Here is a 25,697-nt window from a genome sequence, read left to right as displayed (position 1 = left end):
GGATTCGTGATTTCTGAAAGTAAGTGGTAGGAATGGGAAGAAAACCTAAGACTTCTGATTCTTAAGTCACATTCTTCCTCTAACAACTGTTGCCTGATGACAAATGAATTTTAAATAAAAGCCAAATCACCCTTTTACAAATGCACTTTCCTCTCAGCCTGCTCTAGAATTTTGGGGTTAGTCTCTGAAATCTCTCAAAATTGTGTTTGTTGTGTTGGGGAACATCTCCTTGCGATTTTAAGCCTTCTAACCCTTGCATTGCTCTCCACGCTGCCTCTCTTTGTTGCTTTCCAAATAGAGCGCACGATGGCTGCTCTTTTTTTTTTTTTTAAGGATCCTTGTTATGATGAATGCACAGCCAAACTAAGATTTCATTCAAGGCTTTTGAGGAGGTGCCATCAACATTTTTTCAGGCACATTTCTATTTGTCTTAAGAGAGTATAATATCCGTTTTTGTATTGTTCTAGATTCTTTTTTACATTTGCCTTTACGAAGAATATTACACATTGCCAGGCCTTCCCCACGTTTTAAGGATCACATCACCTGGGAATTGAAATATGTGGTTTCCTGGAAGAAGTCTATTTGTACGTTCACAGGGAGGGGCCCAGGGTTGGGGGCGTTCTGCAAACTCTTTGTCGGTAACTCTGCTCGCCACTCTCTGTGACACAGGAGGTGGCAGGTGGGTTCCTGTAGAATGCTGCCACGGGGTCCTTGCACTTCATGATGCGGTGACAAGCCCGAGCCACTGTAAAGGAACTGAGGAAGCTGCTTTCTTTCTTCATGTGAAAGTCTAAGATTAGATTCCTTATCAACGAAGTGAAGATGATTACTCAGAATAACCTTTAAGGTTCTTTGTAGTTCAAAAATAGTGCAATTTCAAGTTTTAAGAACTTCTGCCCCTCCTCTCCTTCCTGCCTTCCTAGATTCGTCATTTGTTCTGCAAATATTTAAATGGCAGTGATGTGCCAAGCACAGTATTCTAGGTCCTGTGAAACAAAAGCCAGGAACAAGACAAAGTCCATTTGGGGCAGGAGCTTGGAAGCAGTGTTCAGGCAAAACATCCAAAAGTAGTAATAGGTCATTTCTCTTTATGCTGCTTGAATTAACTAACTAAGTACTGAATGTACAAGGTATGTACACCCAGTAAATAAGAAAACTCAGAGGCTAATCATTTCTATGCTCTAAAGATGGTAAGTAGTTCATCTTTGAATGATCTGTTTTGTCTTCTGTTTTTCCTTTTTTGCTCATTTTTGGCTTTATTAAACCTGTCCAGTGAACTTTTTGGGGCTCAATCTGTAATTAAAGTGTATTTAACAAAACCTTTCTAAAAAAATTATTACCATACAATAGGAGCATGCTAGAAATCAGAAGCCCATGAGTTTTGGCACCAGACAGTTTTGAATCAGTTGTGCCACTCCCTGGTGTCCCTGGAAGCGTCCCTGAGACCAGGGTGGTGAAGTGATGAAATGTGGCTTCCCCTGGGCACCTGAAGTCAGTCTCCTTGACACTGTCTAGAGCAGTGGTGTGCTTGGCCTCTCCAGGGCCACGTCTTGTGAGAGTCTTGGAAGAAGTGACGGCAGCTGGTAGGGAACGTCCATCCCCAGGCTTCCAGGGTCCCCCTCAGTCAGAGAAGGCCACAGCTCTTGTTTTAATCGACTATTTCATTTATTGCCTCATTCCAACATGTGAGTTTAAGGTTACCCCTGATGAATTAAGCTTACAGGGATGTTTAAGGTAAATAAAACCAAACCGAAAAAAATAAAGTGTGTTAGAGTTGCAGCTAACTTTGCATAGAAGCAATGATGGACTGGGAAAATACCTTTGGGCTGACTCAGTGAAGGGGCAAAGCCTGTCCCAGGGTCGTCGGGTAGAACTGCCTTTGATTTTATAACCTTTGAGGATTATTGACCGGATTCCTATTGCTGAATGTGTTACAGCAGCAAAGCTCAAAAAAGCCATGATTCTATGATACATGCATATTTTGTTGTGAGAAATGATGCTCCTTAGCGGTGTGACACTGTCACTCTACGACTCCCACAAGTTTTCTTATTTGTGGTACACAGAAAAGCCAGGGGAAGTGGGTTAAATGATGTGGCTACTTTCGAAAAGTCTCAGGCCAGGCCCGGTTCTTCACAGCCCCTTTGTTCTAACAAGTCCCTCTGCAGGTGGCCTTGTCGAGTGGCCACTAGGTGGCAGCCTGCGGTTCGGACCTGGGGACTTAGCAGCTGTCTCCCTGGTGGGGGTTAGTCCATAGCTCCATGAGACAAAGCCCCTTTTAAAGCAGGTTGAACTCTTTATTGACAGTATCATCTCTAACCCATGTAACCATCCTTAGTGATACATGATGTGAAAAACCTACTTTGGGCAGTTTATGCTTGACACACCAGACAAGATCTGTGAGCGTCTTTCTTGATGTCTTTTGCCAGCACGGCTGGACTCACTCCCGGCATGCTGCAGAACTTCACGTTTTGTCTTGAAACGACTTTGCTTTCTGTTAGCCGTGCAGCGGTTGTATAAATGAGTGGTTCCTGCTCTAGAATCAGTTGAAACAAACAACTGCTCTTCTTCCTGGGAGCCGGGGAACCTTGGCCTTAGATGTTTTGGGGTTAGCTGATTTCCCTCCTCTTTGACCCTCCCCGATGTTACTACTAATAAAATATGTTATTTATATACATGCTGGGAAAATCAAACCATACGGTAGAGTGCCCAATGCGACGTAAGCCCTGCTCCCACTCCTGCCTCTGAGACCCCCACTCACTGCGTTCTTGTGTATCCGTTTAGCCTTCATCACCCTCATTTCGGTTCTGGCATTAGATCTCTAACTAGGTTATCCATCAGTCTCTTTTTTTCCTTTCCTAACCCTTCTACACACAGATCCAGTATGGGCTTTTCAGAATGGAAGCCTGGTTATGGTCTCTCCCATGGTAGGGGGTGGCTTCCATTGTTTCCAGGATTTAAAAAAAAAACAACCCAAATCCAAAAAACCCACTGTGGACCACCGAAACCCTTTGTGGTCTGGCTCCATTTCAGCTTCATCTTGTACTACTCTACCCAGTCTAGTCAAAATGGTTTTCTTTTAGTCTTTGGACTTGGTATGCTCCCTTCTGCCACTGGGCCTTTGCACATACTGTCCTGTAATCTGGAAAGCCCTCTCCTCCAAAAACATCTAGTTTCTGCTTATCTTTCAGCTCTCAGCTTACATGTCAGTCCCTTAAAAGAACCTTTTCTGACTTCTAAAATTGTCTAATTTTAATCTTTTTAAATTTTCAAACATGAAGAAATAAAGGACATTCTAAATTGTTGTAGACTCACAGAAATGATACATTTACTTTAACTTTTGGCTTTTAGATATTTTATCATCTCAGTGGATCAGGAAGATTTTTTGTAGATAGCTACAAAAAAGCTTTCACAAACTTATTGCTAAAAATACATCAGTGTTCTCTGTTATGAACCATATTTTAATTTATAAAGTATTTAAATACTTATGTTGATAATATCTGTAATATGTATTATCCATACTTAGTATGTAGAAGCTCTACAGAGAAACACAAGGAAACACATTTAGCATTGAAAAGCTTTCACATCACCAGTGAAAACAGTGACTCTTGGTTCTCATTGTTAAGGGCTAGATATTATGAACAGAAAATTAGTTTGTAAAATAACCAGTTAGTCTACTTCCTTAAGGAAAATAAACAGTATGTCACTTACTTGTGAAAATAGGTTATCATCACCAGGGCTCCCTGGAGAAATGGCTGATTCAAGTCTAGTCTAGAGAGAGTACAAGGTGAGCTGGAATATTTTGTGCCGGAAAGCAAGGACATGCTCAGAGACTGTTGGGGACACGTCAGAAGGACCCTGGAGCCAGCTCGAAGGGGCCACTGCCCAAGTGAGGACAAATTGTGCATCAAAAATAATGAAGACAGTAACAGATGACAACACTGAATAAACAGCAAAAATCTTTAAGTCCAGAAAATAAGAAAGGTGGTGTGTAAAACTCTTCTTTCTAGAACAATTCCAGCCAGAAAGTGTAAAAACATGATAGAGTTAGAAAAAGCACCATTCTGCATCTTCAAATGTAAAATGGATTCAGGCAGGGATCCTCAGCAGATGTTAAAACCATCCGGTGAGAGGTTTCTGAGGAACAGGAGTCACAGTCTCAAGGAATCATCCCCAGATTACATCCTGTTTCAGAGTGGGGAAGGGTACCATTAAGTGGAGACTGGCGGACATTACCTTCTCCAAGTGGTATTCTGGCGGCATCACCAGTGGCAGGGCACACTGACATATGAGCCTCCTCGTGGGGGTGTACTGAGAAGGACATCACGTGGAGTGTCATTCAACCTCAGGGAATCACAGGGAAATTACCTGACAAACAGATTCTGCAAAACAAGAAGTCTAGTATCTTCAAAAATGACATTGTCAAGACAGACAGAAAAAGGGCAGGACACCCTTGCAGAGACTAAGGAGATAGCTGATAGTGATGCGTGAGCTTTGAGTGGGTCCCAGATGGGAAGAAAGCAGCAGCTGTAAAGACAGTTGGGAAATTGCACATTGGCCATGCATTAGCTAAGAAAGTTAACGTTTCTAGAATATTAAGAATGATGATGGTATTTAAGCATTCAGGAGTAAAGCGGCATTATGTTGGCAATGTACTTTGCGAGTGGTACAGAAAAAAGTGCACGTGTGAGGGGCGCACAAGCATGACCATGTTCACGGTGAACCGAGGTGGGCATGTGGGTGCTTAGTTACTATTTCTTCAACTTTTCTGTACATTTGAAATTTTTTAAAATAAAAACTTTATAGAAAAATATAGCTCATTGTGGACGTTTTCCAACCCCAGGGTTTTTATTCTTTCAGTATTGTGTTTTATATTATTACCCCACTTAAGAAAAAACTCGGGTTATAATTTGCCTTTATTCTGTTTTTCTAGATGTGATACAACAGAAAAACTCAGAAATACTTTGGATTACTTAAGATCATTATTAAATGATTCTACAAACTTTAAGCTTATTTACAGATATGCGTTTGACTTTGCACGGGTGAGTTCTCTGGAGCCTATCCAGATGTTTCCCTCTCCTCCCTCCCCTTTTTATTGCCTTTTGAGGTTGTTTAACATGCTTCAGCAAGGAAGCTGAATAAGCTACTCCCAGGATGCTAGTTAGAATTTCTCTCTACATGTGTACTTTCTACACTGACTCTGATTTGAGCAAAAATCCAGTATGTCAGCAAAGGCTCTAGTGACGGACCTTTAATAGCTCTTGAGATTAGCTTAGAAGGAGCTTATAAATGAGCATGTAATAGACACTATTCTATAAGTCTCTTAGGTAAGTTTGGGAAAGCTTTACTTCCCACGGAACAGCAAACCTTCACCACTGAGTTTGCTGGAATCAGCTCTCAGATAGAAGCCAGTTTCCCTTTGGGTGCTATATTGTATCTGGAAATCATCTGAATTTCAAATGTGAGCTAACTTCAGTGGACATTATTCAAACATAGTTTCCAGTCATCCTTTTGAGAAGTGATCATCTTGTTTGTCACAGTTCTACTGGGGTGAAATAAAGCTCTGTTTTTCAGCCTGGTCTCCATAGGTAGTGAATTCTGAGGCACTGGTTGGCATTGTGTTCATTCACAGCCCATGGCCAATATGTACGATTAAGCTGTATTCCGGAATGGTGGTTTCTGTTATGTTTGTATGTATGGTGGGTTTAGGGCACTAGCTTTCTAGAGTGATGATTTTTTTTTTAAGCAGAGAATTCAGTGACTTTTTTTTTTTCTTATCACCATGTTGATCTTTTTCACTTTTTCCTTGCTTTGGTTCTGTTAGCTCAGCACCGAAGGTTTACTTGATGGTGAATTCTGGTGCATCTGTAATAACATTAGTTGTTCCCTGTAGTGTCTTCATTTGTGAATTTTTGCATTATGTTTGCAACCTTCAAATAAAATCAGGACATGCGTGGAAATGTATAGGTGTTAGAAGTGATATGGTGAAATTCAGATGCAGTGTTTTAGTGGATGGTATTTGTGTAATTGTAGATAAAAGTTGTTTGCCAGATGCTTTTAGAATGGATGCATAGTTTCTAGGATTAAGTTTTTTTTCATGGGATTTTTTTCCCTCCCTGAGGTCAACTGCTGCTTATTGTATGGCTGCAAATTTGTTTAGAAGCATTATGCCTTCTCACCAAAATAAGCCATATTTTCTACCATCCTTGTTTGGGGGTCAGATTTTCCCACGTGTCCACTGCTTTAGAACCAGGTTCCATCTTGTTCCTCCCTGGCTTTATGTCCCCTTCTCAGTCAATCACTGAGGCTCCTCTGTTCAGCTGCCTCTTTCTTGGTGCTTCCTCTACAGCCTTGGGGTTGAGGCTGGGCTCCTCCGCGCCTGTACTCCTGGGGCGGTCTTGTCTCCACGCGCTTTCCCTTTTCACCTGGTGCCACCCATCAGCTCACAAAGCCAGCAGCACCCATCACCTCCCTGTGAATGCAGTGCTTCCCCGTGTAGATGGCACAGCTTCTCCCACAACAACCCTGAGAGACAGACAGGGATCGTTTCACCATCCTTCACAGCAGAGGAAAGTGGAGAGATTGGGCCTGGGGCACATGGTCGACCAGCAGCAGATCCAGGACGCAAACTCAGGTTGTGGCCCCAGGTCCCACCCGCGGGTCACTCCAGGCCCTCACGTTCAAGTCCCAAGCTTCCTCTCCCGCAAGACACCTGTGTGGTGGTGACATCCAACTAGCTGTTGGCTGACCCTGCTGCTTGCATCTTTGCCCTTGGCTCTCCTTGGAGCCCTGTCTGTGCTCCGACAGCTCCCTCCAGCATCGGGCTTCTGGGCCCAAGCCGCATGCTGCCACTTTCACGCAGCCTCCCCCGATCATCCCGCCCCGGCCATGTGTGCCTCCACTTACACAGCCTTTCTGTCCTCTCTGTCTTGCCTGTGGAGTTTGGGGACAGGCCTTAGTTTTTTTATGACAGATTAAGGGGCTACGTGTTTTCTTTCTTCATATCCCTTGTAGCAGCCTGCCAAGATCTTTGCTTTTAAGGAGAGTATCAGTAAATGTCAGTGAATTAAGCCCTTTCTGTAAGATAGATAACAACCACCCATATTTAATCATTACCAAAAAGATTCAGTTCAGCTAAAATAGGCTGTAAGATGAATTTGTTATTGAGTCCTTTTTTTGTTTTGTTCAGCTGTATCCCACAAGTTTTGAGATGTGTATTCATTTGCATTCAGTTCAAATATTTTCCAGTTTCCCCTGTGATTGCTTTGGACCCACTGGTTATTTAGAAGTGTGTTGTTTGTGTTACTTTCCAACTGTTGAGAATTTTCCAAGTAATCTTTCTGTCGTTTCTGCTGTGGGCAGAGAACACACTCTATACAATGTCAGTCCACTTAAATGTATGGAGTCTTGATTTACGGTCCAGAATATGGTCTGCTGTGATGAATGTTTTAAGTGTACCTGAAAAGAATGAATATTCTGCTGCTGTTCAGTGGACTGTTGTATAAATGTCAATTAGATCAAGTTGGTTGATGGTTGTTGTTTAGGTCTTCTGTATCCTTATTGATTTCTGCCTACTGTTCCATCATCTCCTGAGAGAGGAACATTGAACTCTTCAACTATAATTACTCCTCCTGTTGCTTATATCATTTTTTGTGTCATGTATTTTGAAGTTCAGACATTAGGTTTAGATATACTTAGTATTACTACGTCCTTGAAGAATTGACCCTTTAGCAGTGTGACATGTCTGCCTTTATCTGATAGTATTCCTTGTTCTGCAGTCTACTTTATCTGATTCAAATGTAGCCATTTCTGCTTTTTTTTAAATTAAAGTCCATGTGATATGTCTTTTTTAATCCTCTTACTTTAAACCTATTTGTGTCTTTATATAGTGGGTTTCTTGTAGGTCGCATATGCGTAGTTAGGTCTGGCAGTGTGTGTCTTAATTGAGGTATTTAAACCATTCACATTTAATGTATTTGTTGGTGTGGTTGAGTTTACATCTCCTATATTGCTGTTTATTTCCTTTTTTGTCCTACCTGTTTTTGTTCCTCTTTTGCTCTTTCCATGACTTGTTTTGGATTGGGGTTTTCTTTTTTCAGATTTATTTTAATCACTCCATTCCACTGTCATTAGCTGTGTATCTGTTTTATGTTGTGTGTGTGACTGCTCTAGGCTTTACAGTTTACATCTTTAAATTTTCACAGTCCATCTTCCAGCATTGCACCACTTTATGCATAATGCAAGAACCTTTTACAACAGTGCACTTTCGTTTTGCCCTTCCATCCTTTCTGCTGCTGTTGTCATGCATTTTACTTATTCACGCACTGTACATCTCATAATACATTTAGTCTGTTCAGGCTGCTGTAACAAAATACCAGAGACTAAGTAGCTTATAAACAACAGAAATTTATTTCTCACAGTTCTGGAGACTGGGAAGTCTAAGATAGCAGTGCCAGCAGTTTAAGTGTCTAACCAGGACTTACCTCCCAGATAGCTGTCTTTTTGCCATAAGCTCACATGAGAGAAGGGAGGAGGGGCCTCTCTGCAGCCTTTTTTTTAGGGGCACTACTCCACGGTCATGAGGGCTCCACCCCCGATCACCATCACCTTGGGGTTTAGGATTTCAACATACAGGTTTGGGAGGAGGGACAATGACATTCAGATCATAGCATATACTGTTATCGTTTTTGGCTTAAAAGGGCAAAAATAACCTTTTATATTTACCCGAATATATACCACTTTTGTACTCTTTCTTCCTTTTGTGTACATCCAGATTTCTGTCTGGTATCATTTATCTTTTGCCTAAAAAATTTCCTTCAGCATTTTTCATAGTACAGATTTTCTGGTGATGAATCTCCAAGCTTTTATCTTGCCTTCAGTTTAGAATGTACTTCTCTGGATAAAAGATTCTAGTTTGACCATTTATTCTTTTACTACTTTAATGATGTCTCACCATTGTCTTCTGTCTCATGAGTTTCTGTTGGTAAGTCTGGTGTCATTCATTATTCCTTTGAACATAGTGTTTTGTTTTGTTTTCTGACTACTTTTATTCTCTTTTCAGCAAGTTGACTGTGACGTGCCTTGGCATAATTTTTGTTGTGTTTATTCTGGTTAGGACTTGTTGAGTTTTTTTTAGATCTGTGGATTTATAGTTTGTATTAAATTGGGAAATTTCTCAGCTGTTATTTCTTCAACTATTTTTTCTGCTCTCCCTCTGTCTTCTGCCATTAGTGATACCTACGTTAGATGCTTGATATTGTCCCACAAGCCACCGATGCTGTGTTCAATTGTTTATTGTTGCTTTCCCTTTTTGTTTCCCTTTGGATTTTTTTTTTTTTTTACTGTATCTTCTAATACTATTATTTTCTTCTGTAGTGGCTAATCTGCTGTTAATCCTGTTAATATTTTTCATTTCAGATACTGTATTTTTCATGTCTAGAAATTCCATTTTTGTCATTTTATATCCATTTCTTTCATCATGGTAATATTTTCTTTTACCATCTTGATCATCCAGAACTTGTCTATCACAGGTGTGTGAGCACCGTTTTCTTCTGGTCTCTTCATCTCTGTCATTTCTGTTTCTCTTGCTCTTGGTTACATTTTTTATGTTGGTTATGGGTTGTATTTTACAGCTTTTTGCATTCCTAGTAGCATTTTTTCTTTTTTTATTGGATGTTGGATAGTGTGAGTTGTATACTGTTGGTTGCTGGGGTTTTTTGTATTCTTTAAATAATGTTGGATTTAAATTTTTTTCTGGTGTATAGTTAAGTTACTTGGAATCAGACTGATCCTTTGAAAGGACTGGTCCAGAGCTGCCTCCGTCTAGGGATGATTTAGCCCTACTAGTAAGACAGTACCCTTTTGAGGACTCTGCCCAGGGCCCTGTGTGTTACATTATCCCCTGTGGCTGGTGGGAGTACAGACAATTCCCAGCCGCTGTGAGCTCCGGCAACTTCCGCATACTCTACTGCCGGCTCGGGGGGCTTTCCTCTCAAACATGCACAGGTGAGTCCTCAGCCACTGACTGAGGACACCCTGTGGCTCTCCACATCTCTCTCTCTGCAGCTCCCACCTTGCTGATTTTTTGCCCCACAAATTATATGCCTCCTTGGACTCCACAGACTCTGTCTTTTCCAGCTCAGCAAGCTGGCTTTCCACTAGGCTGGGTTTGGGTTCCCTGTCCTGTGCTGTGGCCTGAGATCCACCTCCACAAAGTATGCTAGTGTCACTGGACGGCTTATCTTTTCCCTCAAGGGTCACAGTCCTGTACTGCATGTTGACCAGTGCCTGAGAGCCATTGTTTCATATATTGTGTCCAGTTTTCTGGTTGTTCGAAGTGAAGGAGGGAAGGGAAATCTGGTTTTGTGACTCCATCTTGGTTGGAAGCAGAACTCAAACCCCCATTTTTCCCCCTCCATTTTTTTTCCCCTACTAGAGAAATGGCTCCTAGAGGTAATAATGCATAAGTGCACATCAGACCTTTTAAACTTAAACTTCTAATACAAACCAAACTTTGTTATAGTTTTAATATCCTAAATATTCTCTATTGCAAATAACAATGGCATGTGTTAAATACTCTGCATTATACTTTAATGTACCAGGAAAGAAACTGTAGTCCAATACCAGAAAATGATAAAATGTCCCTTTAATATCTCTCCGCCAGACTTATAGTCCTAAGCGTGTGATTGTTTTTTCCCTCATCTTTGAACCTTGTAGCCAATTAAAAGTAATACTTGGCTGTAAAACTATATTATTTTTCTCCTACTTTTACTTTGACTTGGATTTATTTATAGTATGATGGATGCCAGAGAGTCATGAAACTTTAGAGTTAAAAGAAACCTCAAGAGGACCCTTGGTCCAGTCTTGTCATTAAGCAGATGATGAGACTGGGGGCTAGAGAGAAGGGGACAGCATTAGGGCTGAGCTCTGTCCCTGAGGTGCAAACCAGTGTCCTCTCCACAGAGCCACACTGCCTTCCTGACTCAGACTGTGACCACCCTGTGGTGCCCTGGTAGAGGAAGATGGTGGGATATAAACTGGGGGAACAAAATGACCAGTTCCTTCATACGAGTGGAATTTTGTCAGAGTATTTTTATGCTTAGTGTTTTTCCCCCGGTGTAAATTTTATTTACTATATAAACAGATACTGTTGTATGGATTCCTTTAAGTAAAACAGCCATTTTTGTCTTGATTCCTAAAAGGAGAGTAAGATTGGACAAAGAGAATGAGATAAAAGATTTAAATATAGTAATTTTTTGTTGATTGGGAATAATTATTAAATACAGGTTAAATTTAACTTTTCTACATTCTCTGGGGCAGAGACAAGGTACTCTGCCGGAAGTCACAGAGAGAGTTGCCACTTGAGTTGCAGAGAAGGATGGACGCTGGGCTGGGTGAGGTGCTGCTAGCTGCAGCATCTTAGCCTGGATCAGAGCAGACACCTGAACTGACAGCGATGCCGCTCTTGGATTTTTCCTAGCAGTGCAGCACCGCATCCTGCAGCCCTGGTGCAGAACGGAGAGAATGATCTGAGGACTGAGAAGTTTGTGGGCTTGGCGGGCTGAGGGGAGCTGAGGGGAGCCCTCCTAGAGTGGAATCAGGAAGGAACTGAAGTTAGGAGAAGCTGCTGGATGCAGAGAAGGGAGGCCTTCAAGGTGAGGGAGAAGGAAGGGAGTGAGCAAGAGAAGAGAGGAGATTGCTCCGGGCCGGGGAAGCCCTTTCTCTTTTGTTCCCTGAAGGAAAGCCTTAAGAGGATGTAGCAGAGGGGTCTGTGGATGCAGAAGCCCCCAGTGAGACCCCCTTCCCGAGAGGTGATCCTGTGACGGTTAGTCTGTTGCAGGTCAGTCCTTACAGCCCCCACCTCGGCGTGGCCACGTTTCCAGCTGTAGGTACCGGGGCTGTTTTTTAGTTTCCAAGGAGGTGTTTCAGGAAGGGTAAGAGGCCACACGGATTAAAGCTAACGTCTAAGTCTCTTCCATTTAATGGAATGATTCTGGAGGTCGCTTTTGCTGGGTCTCGGGTTCAACACCCTCTTCTGTCTGCGAACTCTGCCTGGCTCTCACCTAAGTCTGTTGTGACCATTTGATTCATTTCCTCTTCTAACTTGAGTCAGTTTCCTACTTCTTTACTGTCTAATTTCCCCTCCACACAGCTCCCCAACACACCACACACACGGTCTCCTCTCTTTCTTATGCTTTCATTGTAAATTATGTGGAAAACCGAGGGTGGGCCTGGGTGAGGACTCAGAGGTTGGGAAGACCCGGTGGTCATCTGATCCCAGACCCGTTGCCCTGAACTCTGTCAGTTGACCTTCAGGATTACCCTTTGGTTGTTGCAGAGTTGCCCAGATTTGCTCAGCAGTTACCTGTAAAGCTAATTGGACGGTGTCTCTCTTAACATGGAACGCCCTCTCCTCTCCTTCCTGTTCGGGGAGGCAGATTGGTACACATTGAGATGCTCAGGCTTGGAATCAGACTTCCTGGTTCAGGTCCCAGCTCACCCACTTACTGACTGTCATCTATCTCCTGTGCCTCAGTTTCCTTATTTATAAATTGGGGATTATGATCATGCGTCTCCTAATACGGTTATTGTACTAAATGAGTTTTAAGCACTTAAAACAATCTCTGTCTTAGTTTAAGTTCTCAGAAAAACTTATCCATAGGATAAGAAGTAGTTGTTGAGTTATTCTTCACTGACGTTATTTAGGTGTTTGTAAAACCCAAGTTTCAAATAATGGCTTTCCTTCCAAGAGTAGTGCTTACAGCAGTAATCTATGCCAAATAAAACAACTGTGGAATGACTTTTTAATTTTGTTTTAAAGGAAATGTCAGATCTTTTTTTCTTTTCTTTTAAAGGAAGTGTCAATAATTGAGCTTAATCAAGTAATTGCCTTACAAACATTGTTTATTTGAAAGCTATGCTGGGTAAATTCTAAGAGCATACTTTTTTAGTTTCATTTTTCCCAGTGGGAAGGGCACTCATGGGTTTTATGACCTTTTTGCTTGTTTTTAATTTTTTTTTTTAACTCTCTTTCAAAAAACTGGTTTGCTATATTTTCAGCTTTATAAACAACCACATTAAGATTCAAATTCTTTAGAGTTTTTTTGTTTGTTTGTTTGTTTGTTTTGCCTTATATTTGTTGAACTGTGTTAAGGAGGACTACATTTTCTCTTTATTTTGTGTAATCCCCACGGTCTTAAGTGAGAATTCCATGACGTGTATTATAGGTTTTCAGTTAAGGCCTTTTGATTTCACATACCAATTTCTGACTTGGTCCTGGCCATTTATGTTTGTGATCGTGGTCACTTGTATGTTGTTTCTTGAGTTCACTTAGTACCTCTTGAAAATCTTAGGGAATTCTTTTTTAATATTGAAGGTTTTTTTCTTTATAATTTTAGTAATTCAACATTCCCCTTTTCAAGTACAAATCTTTAAGCTATAATAACATTGTGAAAATTGGAAATAGATCATTGAAAAAGTTAGAGGCCTCTGATACAGCATATCTGGATACCTAGATGTTTGAAGATTCATTCATTTTTGTCGTATCATGTTTATAATCTATATATTTACAGTTACCTACTTCATTTCAGTTTGGTCATTTGTGCCATTTAAGAAGAAGAAAATGCCTAATTTTACATCTTACAGGACGACCTGTATTGGAATAGTTTATATGAACAAAGGCATTATTTGTTTTTGTATTTGAACTTCAAAACAGAACTTAATAAAAGTTCACTTTTCTCTAACATTGGCTGTTAGTAATCTTTAGCTTGAGGGGTGCATTTATTCCGTATACAAAACATAACTTCTTAGAGTACTCGGAGTAGGATCCCTTGGTTTTGCAGCTGCAAATAAGCAGTCTGATCTCACCTGTAACTGCTCTTTTAAACTCTGTTTAAGGATGACAACAAGGCAGGATCCAGTTGTGTATTGTAGGGGGTTAGTACAGCTTTGGTGTATAGAACCTGGTCAGTTCCTATTATTATTTGAAAAATAAAATTGTTACTTAGTTTGTTATCTTAGAAAAGAAAACTCTGTGAAATATATACCTGGAAATCTTGGGTCAAGAGGTGGGCAGGGAGAGAAGTTTGATTTGTTCTCCCTTAACCTTGATGGGCTGATTTACTCTGGACAGTCTGTCTCAAGGTACTTTCTGCCTAGATTCTGACCTTGAGATGCACAAATCTGCCCCTTGCTCCTCGGTATTTACAAGTATTAACAGTGTACTATTCGAATTTCCTGCGAGGGGTTTCTGGATGTCTTTGCTCTATTCTGTGAATTTGTTAAGGTGATTAAAAAAAAAAAACATAATGTTGATGGCTGTTTCATAGCATCTTGGGAGATCCATTTCACTTTTAATTGGGAACCTCCTTGCAGAGAATGCCATCAGAATCACTGTCAGTGAATGCCCTGGGCGCGTCTCCATTTTGCTTTTAGTAGATGTTTGCTCTGGGATCTCTCAACTGTGCTGTCCTAGGAGTTCTGCGTGTTTCCAGTTAGGGTCGTTTGTACTTAGCCTACGTCCACCCACAGGCAGTGTTGGTTACCAGCGAGCTGTTGCGATGGCGAGTGCATCCATAATGTCTCTCTCTCATTTGCTAGGCAGAAGATGGTGTTAGTGATTGCGAGCCCCCAGCTGGCACCCTTGCAGAGCAGGAGTGAGTGAGTGCTGTTCAGCTTTCCGGTCCTGTGAGTCTGATGCCTTTTCCCCATGTTTTGGCATCACTGCCAAACACATGCATTGAAATCCTTCATGATCATCAGTTTGTCAGATGATTACACTGTTTCAAAGAGTCTGTCCAGGTCCTTTGTATCTTTTTTTTTTTGTCACTTTAGTGTATGTCCATTGTGATGGGGACATTGATGGTGTTGGAAGAAGGCACAGTGTGTATCAGGGCAAGACTAGTGATTTTGGGTTCAGTGAACGACCGCGGACTCCTCAAAGGGAGACTCCCCAATGCGCGCCCGTGCCTGCAGCCCAGGGCTGCCCGAGCTGTCATTCTCCACGTGAGGTTGGGCCCAGCCCTGTGGTGCCGTGGGCAATGTCAGCAGTTTTTCTTGTGGCTGCTGCACCACGGGGTGTGGACAGGGTGTGCCATTGCCATCTGCCTCACGCGCATGACAGGGTGAGAGGTTTCCGTTTCCTGGCACAGGGCACTGCCAAAGTTTGAGCCCATGTAGTGCAACAAACCCGTGAGGCTGGTAGTGAAAGGTGGACTGTCTCGAGGGAGGGCACCTGGCCCACTGCATCCTCCACACGGAGCGAGTCCTGCTGCCTGAGCAGGATGATACAGCCAGAGCAGGTAGTGGAGGGGAGGCCCGCCTGTTGGCGTTAACTGTGGAATTGGGGTCCCCCACCAGAGCAGAGAAGGGTGACTCGGAGCCACCTGACCTGGTCTGTTCGTGAGCCGTTGTCATGCTTTACAGCTGGTACCGAAAGCCAGACCTGTCACTCATCTCCCCATATCTTCATCTCCCTTGGTGGTGGTTGTTGAGTGAGGCCCTTCCTTACATTTGCTGTATTAAGTCCTTCACTTTAAAGTCTCATGTCGTGGCCAGAAATTCTCTGTGTACTAAAGAGCACTTCACTGGTAGACTCCTTGAGGTCACAGTTAATCTTACCGGTGTGGCTGCACATGTGGCTGACAGTGGTGGTCACGGCATCATCCCTTAGTTTGGTGAACATTTAGATTCCACCCCACGTGGGCTAGCCCGGCACTTTTCCCCCTTGTAGAAAAGTACTTTTGCAAACTTTCTTTGAAGTTAAGATACCTTGAGGAGGTTAGCTTTGAGTATATAAGATTGCTGCCTAGGGTCCCAGATCCTCTGCCCTTTTACATAGAAACTGCCCGCTTGTAGTTCCTGAATGGAAACTTTGTAAGAAAGATTAGAGTGAGAAATTAGATTCTTACTTGCAGCTCAAAGTGGAATAAGCTTAGTCTGCCCATGTGCAGGTTTATGTAAGTGTCTTTTCTGGTTTCCTTATAAAATGTTGTCTTTCACCTGGCTCTCGGTTAGGCGTGTTCTGCTAGGAGATTTCACATCCAGCAAGTTCAAGGTAAGGAGGTCTGTAACAGGTAGACACCCTCCTCTTCCCCAGAGTGGGTGGATGAATACGTCCTCTTCCTTGGAGAGACTCTCCAGAGCCCTGGCATTCATGATGAGCTCAGTTTAATTCCAACATTTTTAGGTACAAGAAAACGTTTACCAGTGAAATAAAATTGTTGGAAAAATGACTTTTATCAAGGAAGCCTGATTCCTAAGCATGGAAATAGAAACCTTTAAACTCCATTTAGTTAAGTTTATGGGCTTTGGGGTCTGTAATTGTGAATTTGATAACAATCATAAATGTCAAATAGCAAGTGATTGTGTTATAGATTTTTTAATTTATCCCCTGAAATAATCATAGATATTGTAACCACATAACTAATGGATTTTGCATTAGGGTGATCATTCAGTTGACCTGGAACTCTCACAGTAAAATTATGTAGTATGAAAACGTTTAAGTCTTCCATTGTGTCTGACTGCTTCCCCTCCCCCCACCATAGTCTTGATTCAGGGTTTTTACGGTATGTGATAAATGAGCTGTTTACTGATTTCTCGTTGAAGTAAAATGGAAGTTTGGATTATTGGAATTTATTCTTTGGGGGCATCTGGCTCATCCTTGTTTTTGTTTGTTAAACAGGAAAAGGACCAGCGCAGCCTAGACATAAACACTGCCAAGTGCATGTTGGGACTGTTATTAGGAAAAATCTGGCCCCTTTTTCCAGTTTTTCACCAATTCTTAGAGGTACTAAATTGTTATTTTATGGAATGTATGTTTGCTTGCTTAGAACTACCAAGTATATTTTATTTAACCATTTTATGTAACTTTGTTTGTTGTGCCTTTCTGCCTGTAGGAACTATGGCGACACAGTGGCTGTCAGTGAGCACGTCCCTGTGCTCTGAGTGTACGTGTGCGTGCATTTCGCATGCCGCATTGTCCCTGGTGCAGGTGCAGGTGCATCAGACAGCCACAGCTCTGTCCTGTCCTCTCTCGTCCCCATTTTAAAGCTTTATTTTTGTTTAGATTTCCTGCTCTCTATAACTAGAGGAAAACAAGATTTACTTTCTTTTGTGGCTTTAGATGAAGTTCTACTTTTATGAAGCAAAGGTTAAAGAACAGCCATCTGCCTTATTACTAAATTAAGTTTGTGATATATTTATCTACTCTTATCTCCAAGTAACTTGAGGACCTGGATCAATCTAAGTGTTTGGCAGACTCCTTCAGACAACATCTCTCGGTTTAAGGTTTCTCCACATTTGTATTCGAAGTAATCCAGCACTTCCCTCCATTATTTCCTTTGCATTAGGTATTAATGATTGAAATTTTGAGCTGCTGGTTATTAGGAACTGGCTTTGATGCCCTGTAATAATAATGTAGGATCCAGGAGAATCTGAGATGTGAGTTTGAGTTACTTGGGTTGTCACATATGGCATCCTTCTTGCCTTCCAGACCTAAACCCCTTTAAAAAATGCTTTTTTGCTGAAAAGGATGAGGGTGCTGGTCTTTGAGAAAATCCTGGGCCTTACCCTGACTTCAGCTTCACTCTTGAAACCACCTTCCTTATAACTTCTTTTGTGTCATGGTCAGAAAAACTTCCAAATGTGATAGGATTCTTTGAGGACTATTACTAAAAATTGCCTTCAACATTACTAACTGGGGCTCCTGAAGAAAGGTATAAAAACTAGTTTTTAATGTAAGAAATATGTGTTCACATAACAATCCATATTTACCAGTGATCTGTTCCAGTTTCTCTGACTGCCCCGAGAAATGTTGGCTTTATTTGGAAAATAAGTAGAAACAGGTCTTGTTCTCAGAGAGTTGAGCAGAACTGGAGCCTGGGCGTGAAGGGCTCTGGAGCTAACAGACCTTGCCGCCAGCAGGTTGGACTTCGCACAATTCCAGGAGCGCCATCAGCTGTTTCAGTGACTGGGCTTTGCTTTTGGTTGCTTAGAAAGTTACACTTGTGGTCTGTGCTTTGTTCTCTGTCTTATATTAGTTTACGTTTTTCTGTTAAAGGGAGACGGTAGTCCTTTCATTCGAGCTTTTTTTCTCGTGTTTGCATCCTCAAAACCATTCACTCAACTCTCTGCTTTTTATGTACATGTATTGTTTTCCAATATTCCCGATTTTAGTGGTGAGGGTTTAAAAGTTGTTGGACTGGGTTCTATTTTTAAATCTTTATACAGGAAACTGCATTTTAAAATACACACACAGCGTATTTCTTGTCTGGGAGGAAGAGAAGAACTATTTCATGGCTATGCTAATTTCTTTTATGATCAGATTCAAAGTCAGAGTTACTAGAAGAGTAACCCTTCAGGGGCCAAAGCACCTAGTCCTGAGGCCGCTTACAGCACGCGGCAAGTCCTCCTTGAGTCCCCGGCGCTGCGCGCTGCAGGCTGAGGAGACAGTGAGCGCGCTGTCCACGTGGTGGCTCCTAATGGGAGCAGCGCTTTATTTAGCACTTACTCTGTGCCAAGCCCGAAGTGAAGTGCCCTGCACAAGTGAGCTCTTTAATCCTTGCTGCATCTCTGTAAAGTAGGTATTATTGGTCTTTTATGTGAAAGGGCCTTTGCCGTCTAGAAATTGCACTTCTGGAATATAAAAAATGGTGTCTCTTTGCTGTGCTTGCCCTTTTGTGTTGAGCCCCCCCGATATTTTTGTGAAGAAGATTGTCATCTGGAGTTCTTCTGCTCTGTCTCTCACCCTTCTAGATCGGTGCTTAACACACCTCATATGGAAAGAGTTAACCTTCATGAACTTTCCTAAGTTGATTCGTACAGCAATTGAAACCATCCCATTTGTTAATTATGTGTCAGTAATTCATCTTACTTTTCCCTCCATCAGCAATCAAAATATAAAGTTATTAACAAAGACCAGTGGTGCAATGTGCTAGAGTTTAGCAGAACAATTAACCTGGACCTCAGCAACTACGATGAAGATGGAGCATGTGAGTACCGGGCCGCGCGGCCCTTCACCCGTCGCCGCCCACCCGCTGCTCTACCTCGTCCTGAAGAGCTCATGGCTGTGCTGTTTTCTCTCTGTCTCTCTCCAGGGCCAGTTTTGTTGGACGAGTTTGTGGAGTGGTATAAAGACAAACAGATGTCCTAGGACTTCACGCATTGCAGCGAGAGAGTCACTGTTACCACAGTTATGTCAACCATTAGCCATAAATTGCTGTTTATACCCAAGCGCATGCCGCTTTTCTTGCACTGTCTCCCTTTGGCAGGGCCATGTTGGTGTTTGCTGTTGAATGGGCCAGCTCTGCTTGCTGTGTAGCATTGTTCTCTTGGAAGGCTGCTTTGCAGTTTGTATTTACACTACAGATTGGTGAATTTGCCAACGTCCTCACTGTGATTATGTGTATATTGCTGTTTAAATTTTGTATATGTGTATAAAAAGAAAAAGCTTCACCTAGAGATTATTTCTGCAAAAATGTATTGTAAAATAACTTTTGTGGCATATTTCTAGTCCCTTTTTTTCAAATGAACGGATTATACTTTTATTTGGTCTCAAATGTAGCATTTCAGAAAACAAGACAGAACAACCGTTAACCATATGCAAATGAAGCCAGAATAATTAACCTTCCTGTTTAAGAGGCCAACTTTTAGGAGAGGGGAGTCATAACTTCTCAGAGGCATATGCCAAATACAGTGTGGTTTACTGAAATAATAGCATTTTTAAATGATGAGAGTTATAATAATTGAACGTAGAGACAGGTACCATGCCACAAGTCTTTTCTACCACGCAGGGTGTAGGTTTTGATTTTCTAATGTTAAAGCTGAAAGCTGTTATATTTTGAGTATAGGTACAGATGAACAAATTACAATTGCACCTTTATTTTCCCATGGGTTTTAAACTCTTGTAAATTTTCTTAATATATATATTTTTTCTTTTGCATTCCTCTAGTCAGTGTTTGGTCTGCTGATGCTTTCCATGCCATTCTAAGTAAAACTTATTCTGCCGCCTCCATGAAAACCTAGTGATTTTGCTGGCAACTTAGAACTACGGAGCACGTTTAGTTGTGGCTTAACTATTTAGTTATGCTTTCATGGTGTCTAATTTTCTAAGTTTTGCAGGGAAAAGAACTATACTATAAGTGAGAGGTGTTCTGTTTTGTTTTGTTTTCCTTTTTCGTTTCTTTCACGCTAGGCTTTTCCTGGCAGACTGTCCATTGCAGGCAGTGGACACGACACCACCAGCACTGAGCTAGTAACTCTGTTACACGGTGGGACCTTTCCCGGAGGGGCCGCTCGTCATTGCCTGAGTAATGTGGACAGAGGGGTGATAGCCATTATGTGTGTCGATGAGGAAGCAAGAGTAAACAGGACGGTATTTTTAGGTTTGTATTTCACGTCTTTTCCTTCTTTAGCTTGTCTTACGCTTCTCGAGGAAATGTATAGATAACTATAGTGTGTTTCTCCCTCAACTATCTGGTGCTATTGAATGACTAATTTAGTCCCTAAAGTTTTGTGAAAACACAAAAGTCTAATGACTTAAACCAAGTGAATAAAAAAACTAATGGTGCATTTGAACAAGTGAATGCTGTAGTTGTGAGCAGACTCCATGATGGAACATGCAACGGTCAGAGGAGGTTTGGATTATTCCAGAATCTGGCCCCCAAATCTTTTGGGTCAAATGTGAACCTTTAATGGCATCACGTGAGTAAAGCACACAGACAATGCTACTCTTGACCACGATTTCACGGTTTCTTTGTAAACAGTGTTCAGATTTTCATATTATTTTTTCCCTAACTGAACCACCAAAGACAGAAATTTTGTATGTATATACAGTGTGTGTGCATATACAAAATCATGATACGGTAGAATGAAATTACTTCCTTTTTCTACCAAATAGAAAGGTTTGGTTTGCTGTGAAATAAACAGAAGTTTGGAAAACTCTGTAGTGATTAAGCATACTTCATCATTCCTTGTTTAGAAGTTGTAGACTCCCTTCTACCTTATGCATTCACACCAGTTTGCACAAATTAATCTCTGAAAAGAAAAGAAGGTGTGGACGGCAAGCACAGTTCCTGAGACGGAGGTGCTGGAAGGGTTTCCATTCCGACAGGTGCCTGGGGTTCCAGTGGCGACTGGCCGTAGGCCGGTTCGAATCTGTGGAGAACTTGGTTCCTTTTTCAGAAGTATCCCGTAAAGTTAAAAAAAAAAAAAAATCACACCTTAAAAGCAGCAGTTCTGAAATTTGATCAAACATTTATTTTGTTTAAATCAAGTATAAATCATAGAAATTATTTTAAAAGGTATTGTTAGAGACTGGAGAATTTTTAAAACACTAAGCACAGTTAATCCTAAAATAAAAAGACTGTTACGGGGACGATGTTACATTTCAACCACAGCGAACATTTTGATGATAGGGGTTTTGGAGAAGCCAAGTAAAAACTATTTCATGATGTATAATATGAAGGTCAGTATTCCAAAAGGATAACCTTGCATATTTAGGAAAGTCCAGATAATCTCTGAACTCCCTTGAAAAATAAATCTCTGTGGCCACAGAGTGCTTGCCCTTGGTTTTCTTGAGTTTATGCAGTTAATTTTTAAGGGGAGGAAGAGGGGCCAGAGTAATAAGATACTTTTTCTTAAAGACGTCCCTAAGTTACGTAACACTGAGCAGTCACCGAGCACGTCCTCGTGAGCTAATAACGCTGAGTGAATGAGGGTGCCTTCTGGGTTTCTTTTGTCACCTACGCCTCCGCCCTTTCTCTTCCATCGTGCTTTGAACTCCACGCTGCAGTTACTCCGTCATAACGGAATACAACTTTTAGATGTTTGCTGCTGCGGTAGGTCAGAAATTTCATTATTTGATTTGCCATAAACGCCCTCTGTAATGTTACGTGCAGCTTATTTGAAGCATGACCTCCGAATTAAGTTTTTATAAATCTGACTAGACCAACCTCTAGATTCTGGTTTAACAACAGATGTCTGTAGCCTCTCAGCCTCCATCTTAACAGTGCTTTTGAAGTTTATACAGAAAGCTTTAAAAGTTAGTTTGTGCCCTTGGTTTTTATTCTTACAACTGCTAAAATACCTCTGTAAGCCTTATCTTTTATTCTTTCATACGTTGTATAATAAATGTATAGAATTCATTGACCAACTAAAATGTTGGGTGTCTGTAAATGAGACCAAAATGTGGGTTGCTTTTTTCATAAAACCATTTCTCTCGGGGTTACTGTTAAGTGAACAGCAGCTAACCTGTGACTGTGAATGCTTCGTGTCGTCAGTATTTGCATTACCTTCATGAACGTGTGCAGGTCCTGTGACTCCCAGCTTAACTGAAATACTGTTATGCCACCTAACTTGAGTACAGCAAACTGGTTTTAGGTTTTAATGGAATTGATGTAAAATGATATCTCATAAATAAAAAGTATTTGTGTTTGGTTTCAGAACTGATTTGTGAATTCTTTCTTCTCTTCTTTGGCTTTTTCTTCAAAACCTCTTGAGGTAGTTTTATTTTTTTTCTAATTTTTATTTTTTTTTAACAATTTTTATTGATTTATAATCATTTTACAATGTTGGGTCAAATTCCAGTGTAGAGCACAATTTTTCAGTTATACATGAACATATATGTATTCATTGTCACATTTTTTTCTCTGTGAGCTACCATAAGATCTTGTGTATATTTCCCTGTGCTATACAGTATAATCTTCTTTATCTATTCTACAATTTTGAAATCCCAGTCTGTCCCTTCCCACCCCCCGCCCCCTTGGCAACCACAAGTTTGTATTCTATGTCTATGAGTCTGTTTCTGTTTTGTATTTATGCTTTGTGTTTTTGTTTTTGTTTTTTAGATTCCACATATGGTATTTTTCTTTCTCTTTCTGGCTTACTTCACTTAGAATGACATTCTCCAGGAGCATCCATGTTGCTGCAAATGGCATTATGTTGTCGGTTTTTATGGCTGAGTAGTATTCCATTGTATAAATATACCACCTCTTCTTTATCCAGTCACCTGTTGATGGACATTTAGGCTGTTTCCATGTTTTGGCTATTGTAACTAGTGCTGCTATGAACATTGGGGTGCAGGTGTCATCCTGAAGTAGATTTCCTTCTGGATACAAGCCCAGGAGTGGGATTCCTGGGTCATATGGTAAGTCTATTCCTAGTCTTTTGAGGAATCTCCACACTGTTTTCCATAGTGGCTGCACCAAACTGCATTCCCATCAGCAGTGTAGGAGGGTTCCCCTTTCTCCACAGCCTCTCCAGCGTTTGTCATTTGTGGATTTTTGAATGACGGCCATTCTGACTGGTGTGAGGTGATACCTCATTGTAGTTTTGATTTGCATTTCTCTGATAATTAGTGATATTGAGCATTTTTTCATGTGCTTTTTGATCATTTGTATGTCTTCCTTGGAGAATTGCTTGTTTAGGTCTTCTGCCCATTTTTGGATTGGGTTGTTCGGTTGTTTCTTATTGAGTCGTATGAGCTGCTTATATATTCTGGAGATCAAGCCTTTGTCGGTTTCACTTGCAAAAATTTTCTCCCATTCCGTAGGTTTTCTTCTTGTTTTATTTCTGGTTTCCTTTGCTGTGCAGAAGCTTGTAAGTTTCATTAGGTCCCATTTGTTTATTCTTGCTTTTATTTCTTCTAGGAGAAAATTTTTGAGATGTATGTCAGATAATGTTTTGCCTATATTTTCCTCTAGGAGTTTTATTGTATCTTGTCTTATGTTTAAGTCTTTGATCCATTTTGAGTTGATTTTTGTATATGGTGTAAGGGAGTGTTCTAGCTTCATTGTTTTACATGCTGCTGTCCAGTTTTCCCAGCACCATTTGCTGAAGAGACTGTCTTTATTCCATTGTATATTCTTGCCTCCTTTGTCAAAGATGAGTTGACCAAAAGTTTGTGGGTTCATTTCTGGGCTCTCTTTTCTGTTCCATTGGTCTATATGTCTGTTTTGGTACCAATACCATGCTGTCTTGATGACTGTAGCTCTATAGTATTGTCTGAGGTCTGGGAGAGTTATTCCTCCAGCCTCTTTCTTTCTCTTCAGTAATGCTTTGGCAATTCTAGGTCTTTGATGGTTCCATATGAATTTTATTATGATTTTTTCTAGTTCTGTGAAGTATGTCCTAGGTAATTGGATAGGGATTGCATTAAATCTGTAGATTGCCTTGGGCAGTGTGACCATTTTAACAATATTGATTCTTCCAATCCAAGAGCATGGAATATCTTTCCATTTTTTAAAGTCTTCTTTAATTTCCTTCATCAATGTTTATAGTTTTCTGTGTATAATTCTTTCACCTCCTTGGTTAGATTTATTCCCAGATATTTTATTACTTTGGGTGCTATTTTAAAGGGGATTGTTTCTTTACTTTCTTCTTCTGTTGATTTATCGTTAGTGTAAAGAAATGCAACTGATTTTTGAACGTTAATTTTGTAACCTGCTACCTTGCTGAATTCTTCAATCAGCTCTAGTGGCTTTTGTGTGGACCTTTTAGGGTTTTCTATATATAGTAACATGTCATCAGCATATAATGACACTTTTACCTCTTCTTTTCCAATTTGGATCCCTTTTATTTCTTTCTCTTGCCTGACTGCTGTGGCTAGGACTTCCAGGACTATGTTGAATAGGAGTGGTGATAGTGGGCATCCTTGTCCCAGATTTTAGTGGGAAGCTTTTGAGTTTTTCACCGTTGAGTACTATGCTGCCTGTAGGTTTGTCATATATAGCTTTTATGATGTTGAGATATGTCCCCTCTATACCCACTTTGGTGAGAGTTTTTATCATAAATGGGTGTTGAATTTTATCAGATGCTTTTTCTGCATTGATTGAGATGATCATGTGGTTTTTGTCCTTTCTCTTGTTGATGTGATGTGTTATATTGATTGATTTGCGTATGTTGAACCACCCTGTGTCCCTGGGATGAACCCCACTTAGTCATGATGTATAATCTTTTTTATGTGTTGTTGGATTCTATTTGCTAAAATTTTGGTGAGGATTTTGGCGTCTATGTTCATCAGTGATATTGGCCTATAATTCTCTCTCTTTGTAGTGTCTTTGCCTGGTTTTGGTATCAGGGTGATGGTGGCTTCATAGAATGAGTTTGGGAGTATTCCCTGCTTTTCAGTCTTCTGGAAGAGTTTCAGAAGGAGTGGTATGACTTCTTCTTTGTATGTTTGGTAGAATTCCCTGGTGAAGCTGTCCGGTCCTGGACTTTTATTTGTAGGGAGGTTTTTTATTGCTATTTTGATTTCATTTCTAGTGATCAGTTTGTTCAAGTGGTCAGTTTCTTCTTGATTCAGTCTTGGTGGACAGTATGTTTCCAGAAACTTGTCCATCTCTTCTAGGTTATCCAGTTTGGTTCCATATAGTTTTTCATAATATTTTCATATGATATTCTGTATTTCTGTTTTACTTGTTGTAATTTCTCCATTTTCCTTTCTTATTTTGCTAATTTGTGCTCTCTCTTTTTTCTTCTTTGTGAGTTTGGCCACAGAGGTTTATCGATTTTATTTACTTTTTCAAAAAACCAGCTTTTGATTTGATTGATTTTTTTCTATGGTCTTTTTAATCTGTATTTTATTTATTTCCTCCCTTATCTTTATAATTTCCTTCCTTCTGCGGCCTTTTGGGGTTTTTTGTTCTTCTTTTTCTAGTTCATTCAGCTGGTGGGTTAAATTGTTTATTTGAGATTGTTCTATT

The 25,697-nt window shown here is 40.7% G+C and overlaps 1 protein-coding gene across 8 annotated transcripts in view; it reads left to right on the top strand.

Moving 5' to 3' along the window:
- Positions 1-22,443, top strand: part of DCUN1D4 (defective in cullin neddylation 1 domain containing 4) — a 65,199-nt gene extending 42,756 nt beyond the window's left edge. For 7 of the 8 annotated variants that reach the window (XM_031434766.2, XM_031434792.2, XM_031434785.2 and 4 more), the window contains 4 exons: positions 4,931-5,039; positions 16,679-16,783; positions 18,884-18,986; positions 19,092-22,443. In XM_031434766.2, coding sequence (XP_031290626.2) covers positions 4,931-5,039; positions 16,679-16,783; positions 18,884-18,986; positions 19,092-19,147 — 373 coding nt within the window. In that variant the 3' untranslated portion in view covers positions 19,148-22,443. The remainder of the gene's footprint in view (positions 1-4,930; positions 5,040-16,678; positions 16,784-18,883; positions 18,987-19,091) is intronic. The other variant, XM_031434776.2, reaches the window with a different exon arrangement.
- Positions 22,444-25,697: the final 3,254 nt, after the last annotated feature.

This window comes from Camelus dromedarius, chromosome 1 (genome assembly GCF_036321535.1).
Source record: "Camelus dromedarius isolate mCamDro1 chromosome 1, mCamDro1.pat, whole genome shotgun sequence".
In the NCBI taxonomy this organism is placed as follows: Eukaryota; Metazoa; Chordata; class Mammalia; order Artiodactyla; family Camelidae; genus Camelus; species Camelus dromedarius.
Note: the sequence above shows the minus strand (reverse complement) of the source record. Positions and strands in the feature narration are given on the sequence as shown.